This window comes from Argopecten irradians, chromosome 3 (assembly GCF_041381155.1).
Source record: "Argopecten irradians isolate NY chromosome 3, Ai_NY, whole genome shotgun sequence".
In the NCBI taxonomy this organism is placed as follows: domain Eukaryota; kingdom Metazoa; phylum Mollusca; class Bivalvia; order Pectinida; family Pectinidae; genus Argopecten; species Argopecten irradians.
Genome location: NC_091136.1, coordinates 60,169,077 through 60,175,175, shown reverse-complemented (window position 1 = coordinate 60,175,175; position 6,099 = coordinate 60,169,077). Strand labels below are relative to the sequence as shown.

The 6,099-nt window shown below is 33.0% G+C and overlaps 1 protein-coding gene across 1 annotated transcript; it reads right to left on the bottom strand.

Moving 5' to 3' along the window:
• Positions 1 to 3,341: 3,341 nt before the first annotated feature.
• LOC138319258 (basic leucine zipper transcriptional factor ATF-like 3) lies at positions 3,342 to 5,343 on the bottom strand. Its single transcript, XM_069262282.1, has 3 exons — positions 4,826 to 5,343; positions 4,115 to 4,222; positions 3,342 to 3,827 (listed from the first exon to the last, which is right to left on the bottom strand). Exons 1-3 carry the CDS (start codon positions 5,018 to 5,020, stop codon positions 3,660 to 3,662), a joined length of 471 nt encoding a protein of 156 aa, XP_069118383.1. The 5' UTR covers positions 5,021 to 5,343; the 3' UTR covers positions 3,342 to 3,659.
• Positions 5,344 to 6,099: the final 756 nt, after the last annotated feature.

Here is a 6,099-nt window from a genome sequence, read left to right as displayed (position 1 = left end):
AATTTTACCAGCATTGACCATTGTTATTCTATCAAGTCGATGGTTGTAATTATACGTCTATGGGTATACACAATAACTACTTTAACTTCCTGGAATGTTTTAGTTCTGCGCAGTATTTCATGTTTCGGATTTTCTACTTTTCGATATTTAAGCTTGTCCATACCTACGTAATGTGTATTTAAAAAGATCTTCTTACTCCAAAGATTTTATCAGTTATCTGTCAAAAATTGTGATAATAACAAATTTTAACGTATGGATAGGTCTATAGAGGTCCTGTTGAAATTATTTATGGCTCCATCAGATGAAGCACTTGGTCCTATAAAACCAACTTACGTTTTAATGATAACATTGTGATAAACAATGGCATTGTCTTCAATTTAAAGTTTAAAAAATAAGAACAACTAATATTTCCATAAATGATAGGGGGCTCATAAGAGACTACGATAATATACATGTAAAACATTATCTCAACATAAATTGTATGGTCAGTATATCTTTACATATTAGTGAAAAGTCGTTGCAGGAGCAGGTAAAATTAGTACTTCTGTGCAATATAACTGCAACTATGTGTGCATTACAGTTATATAAATTCCAACTTACAAGGGTCTTCCGACAGGTCTAGGATATGTTACTCTTTATGATACGAATGCCTTGACTATTTGGTAAATAAGTTTGGATTGAAACATCAAATGTAAATAAAGAATTGTGACTGTGAAAACATATGTTTCAAATGAATGACAGTTTGTATACACAGTGTTTCATAGTGACACAGATCACTCATGGTAATTAAAATCCGCGAGGATATATCTTTGAATACTGTATGTGTTATCTCTTCATTAATTTATTTATCACGTAACATCATGTGAGTTGAAATCAAGTGTCTCACTCGATTGTATGACATGGTGTGTAAAATATTTATTTTAATAAATGACCACCTTTGCGAGCCTCCGTTTGAGCCGGATTCCGGTCAGTAATAGTGACGAGTTGGTCTGGTATGGAAGTTACCTCCCTTACTTTGTGAGTATTACTTATAAACAACAACTACATAAGACTATAGTACTTTGTCACACCTGATACCCTTATCTTAACTATCCTTATGTATTGTTATGTTACTTAAAATATTGTCCTTCAAAACAAAATACAAGTAATTGTTGGCTCATTCCTATAATGCGTTTTAGTTTAGTAGTAAGTATCTTGTTTTGGTTTCATTTTTGGTAGGGTTGGCCAGTTTTAACACGTAGAAAAATCTATTTCCATTCCTTGATATTCCTTATAGAACTATATTCCTTATATATTCGTTATATATGTATACAAACAGCGTGTGGAAATTTCGAAAACTATTGTCAAAAATGGAAAACTACTAAGCGCTGATTCAACACTGCTGAATACCATTGCAAAATACAGGTATGATCAGTATTGTTTTAAAGCCGCGAAAAATGCTCAAGTTTGCTTATGAATGTTGATTATCATAATATACATTTGACATAGATTGAACGAAAGACCAGTTTTTGATAAACTATAAACTAATGTTACGGTTTTTATACGACTGCTGGTGTAATAGGAAAGAAGAAAAATAATAGGTTAATAAACGCTGAGAAAGTAAAACATGTGGTCACATCTATAATTATTCTGTGCCTTACAATTGAATGAGAATATATTTCATGTTTTGACGGCTATGCTGGCCCTTAATTAGAGATATGATATTCGGAATCAGTTGATGAGGACAGACGGTTTTCCTTTTATATTGGGACCACAGCTGTACATTCTTCAGCCACGTATTGGGCTTATATTGGAATCATTTAAGGGTTAGCAGATCAAAGTTTATGATGACATTGTAATGTGGATGAGAAATGGACACATTTTGAGTAGTCGCATATCTTTTATTGTAAAAACATGTATCACAGATTTAAGGCACATTATGGGAAAAGAAATGTAACCACACAGGCGATAAAGTGTTACAGCCAAAAAACGTAAACATGTATACTGATAAAGTTGTACGTAGTAAATCAATAGCAAATCTAACCCTGTATTGAGACTCGTGGAAAACATATAATAATAAGAAAACCTTTTAGTATGGAATAGTAAAAGTAAACAGACACAATAGATTAGGAACTTCAAATAATAAGTCATATAATTGACTTACCATTTTAGGTTTAACCGTTTTTATATTGTACATAATACCATAAGAACAATAATGAATACTGAACTGTATCCTAGGATAAAGTATAACGAACATTTTTATATTGTACATAATACCATAAGAACAATAATGAATACTGAACTGTATCCTAGGATAAAGTATAACGAACATTTTTATAACACAATGGAATTTATATTTCAATATATTGTAAATCATATATATATACTTTATATAACTGATATTACTATGATAAAGTAAACAGCTCCATATATAACCATAATAAAACATGTTACATTACCCAACATGTAGTCCGCTAAACCTGCCTATATTATTAGGCTTTTTTATTTATTTATTTTTTTTTGCCTAGGCAAAAAAATAAAAATAAATAAAATAAAAAAAAGCCTAATAATATAGGCAGGTTTAGCGGGCTACCCAACATGGACAAAGACGTAACACGCAATATCATAACGCATTACATTTCAATACCCCTGCTAGTTATTATTACTTTTTAAAGCGCAATTATAAAGCTGATCTTAAGATTATGGCATAACAAGATAGTAATATACATATGTATTTAGAAATACAATACTCTAGGTCAGAATGCTAAAATTAAGCCAATACTTTTCAAGTACATAATATTGCAAAGTAGTTTTGTTTTAATAAAATTGTGTGCTTACTTAGAGAGATGACTATATAATAGAATGTCCAACATTTCACTACGTAAAATCTGTAAAATATGTTACAGTGTGAAATATAGGAATGAACATACAGTTATTCATTTTGTAGGATTTATTATGATTTCTATTCATACATTTCATAATAATACAAAAATTAAAAGTAATTCAACACCGGGTCACTAGATTAACAAACACATAATTAATAATTAATAATTTATCATACTTAAAATAAAATGTAAACAATATGAAGTCTGTTTCTGTATATACATTTGTATTTTGACATCATTTTTTTCTCGCCACATACTTTCTTGTCAATTTTGATCTTTCTGACTCGCTAGCTATATATATACTATTGTCTTCAGATCTTGTTTACGTCTTCATTGACAATACTAGTCACTCCGGCATTCATTAGCACCATTCTGTGACTTTAGCGTTACCACAGAAACACCAATATGTGACTTTAGCGTTACCACAGAAACACCACTATGTGACTTTTGCGTTACCTCAGAAATACCTCCTTGTGATATAAGCGTTACCACAGAAACACGACTCTGTGACTTTAGTGTTACCACAGAAACACGACTCTGTGACTTTAGCGTTACCACAGAAAGAAACACCACTATGTGACTTTTGTGTTACCTCAGAAATACCTCCTTGTGATATAAGCGTTACCACAGAAACACGACTCTGTGACTTTAGCGTTACCACAGAAACACGACTCTGTGACTCTTTACCTCAGATACACCACTTGGAAAATCAGGAGGCGACATATTACACACTATATTGAGTATAATACCACCGCCGACGTTGGCCGATACACCTGGACGTGAATGCAACATGTACTATTGTTCCAGACGGTGACGCCCGTCCCAGGAGGTACCATTCAGCCCGAGAGTTGGGCAGATGAGGAGATGCGCGTGAAATTCTTTCTGCAATTCATCCTTTTCACGCTTTAACTTATCCAGCTGAGATCGTAATGTTGTGTTATCAGACTCCAGAAATTGGATTTTCTGTAAATAAAACATAGATATTAAATGAGGAACCGGTTTGGTAGATAAATATGTCAGTACTGATGAAAAGTTTTAGTGCATTTATTTGAGATTAAGTATGCATTGGAATGTTTTGAGTAATGTGAAATTGTATCAAAACAAACGCAAGTATTGAAAAAAGTTCACCATAGTTGTATATCATATCGAATATTTAAATATCAAATGTAAATAAACGGAACAATGGAGCTTAAGAAAATATGGTTACATCATACTAACTGAAAAAAAAAACACTTTAATTTAAAACTTACCTTGATGAACTCATGTGACGACTGTTTCTGTTTCTGACGAAATCGTCTGGCAGCGTTCCTGTTTTGCTGTCTCCTCCTTTCCACTCTCTGCACCTCCTCTGGGGTCAGCTGGTCAAATAATCAAAATGCATGAAATAAATTAACTAAAACACAAATAACAACAAAGTTAAACCTTCGGTATTAAAGTTTCCAGACAAGAATAGTCGATTACAACGTACAATGGGCTAGACGTGCAAAATTAATCACATCTAACTCAGATCTAGAGTAAAAATACAATAAAAATCAGTTTAAACATATAATAACATGTTGCAATTTCCTAGCATAATGGTATAGTTGCGACCTATTGTTTTTACGTAAGTGCAGGTAACATTTCATAACATCAGACTATGAATTTCGAGTTGCTATATCTGTGCCGATTACCCAGAGGGTGCGACTTATTCACATTCCGATGTGCCTATATAATATACATTCTAGTAATAAGACAATAATGTCTGGTATTTAACAGTCACTGATATATATTGATTGCATCAGTCTAAAATTAAACATAGAATAACTTCGAATTGAAGAATTTCACTAATAAATAAGTAATATAATCTTCTAATTAATACTGTTATTTTGAGTTCTAGATAGTTACCCCGTTACAGTAGTTGAGGATATCTATATGAATGGTGAAGAGGGTACATGTGCAAGCACAACATAACTTTTACCTACTTGGTATTGCTGAGGGTCATCAAACGTGACCTCCAGTTGACCTTTTCCGTCCGCCTCCCTCCGCGACATTATCGTGTATTTGAGCTCTTCCTTAACCAGTGGGGTCAGATTCCCTGTTTCCATAGCGACCCTCTGGGCCTCAGCTAGTCTCTCGTCATCCACCATAACATCTTCACATTCATACTCCTTCGTCATCCTAACCGATTGTAATATCTTTTTTTTTAGCGATTTTCTTTGAAGACTTGAATAATAATAAATCCGAGCTAGTCGTAAAACATTCCAAATCAACCACAAATGTTATAATATCCCAAACTGAATATTCCACGGGTATGCTCTCGGTCGACGATACTTGTAGTTCTGGGTTCGATTTTCAGCGTTGGTTGTGGTGTTTTATATGCCCGCCACTCCTGTCTTCTAAAGTCTGTCTATTTATAGATCAGGTGGAAACCCATTCTACGTATATACATGTAAACAGTCACATACTCGGTTTTAAGACCGTGTTATATTAATGTCTATGAGAAAATACCAATGAGCTATATAAAGGAAACCTTAGAACACGTGGGCAGTGTGTGGGGATTTTTAATGACCACAATACACGTGAGGATTGGTTCATCAGTCCGGTCATATCTGGAAGGTTCCAGAATAAACAGGTGAATTGCGAAACCTTTTTAATCGACCAGTATACGCAATACAGTCCGATAATTCCCGTATTCAACTATTCTCGTGTTCTTATCTTTTCTTAACCTGTTCTTTATCTTTTTGTACTATACACGATATGTTTACAGGCTAGCGTAATAGTACTATGATAGCCATGTATGTTTAAAGGGAGACAACTCAAACACATTCTAAACCTTAGAAACAGAGCTGCTAAAATATTGTGGCGTAGAATAATCGATCTGAACATACCGGATTCACACCATCGGCACATTGTTGTGTAACTCAATATAGTAATGAATTAGTTGTCCTGCTAAGACATATAAACAAATTAATCTTTTAAGAGACATTTTTTTAAAACCCTTTATTAATTGATTGTAACACTTGAAATATTGACACCATTTTAAAAGTGATAACTGAATCAGAACATGGTGTTAATGGGGATTTATTAGTCATTACATGTGTCCACCTGTATTTTAATAGGTACAATTCACTTCGAATTGGCACCTAGATTGTTGTTAGACAATCTATTTAGTATTTTTGTGTTTTTATTAATTAATTATTTATTACATTTATTTATTCATTTTCAATTTTATCTAAGACTGTTTTCAGAACAGTTT

What these genes read in the sequence shown, in the direction of transcription:
- LOC138319258 (XM_069262282.1), bottom strand. Translation starts at nt 5,020, where the DNA reads ATGACGAAGGAGTATGAATGTGAAGATGTTATGGTGGATGACGAGAGA. An exon ending in ATGACCCTCAGCAATACCAA is followed by an intron (nt 4,223 to 4,825) that starts GTAGGTAAAAGT and finishes TTATTTGACCAG; the next exon opens with CTGACCCCAGAGGAGGTGCA. An exon ending in CGTCACATGAGTTCATCAAG is followed by an intron (nt 3,828 to 4,114) that starts GTAAGTTTTAAA and finishes TTTTATTTACAG; the next exon opens with AAAATCCAATTTCTGGAGTC.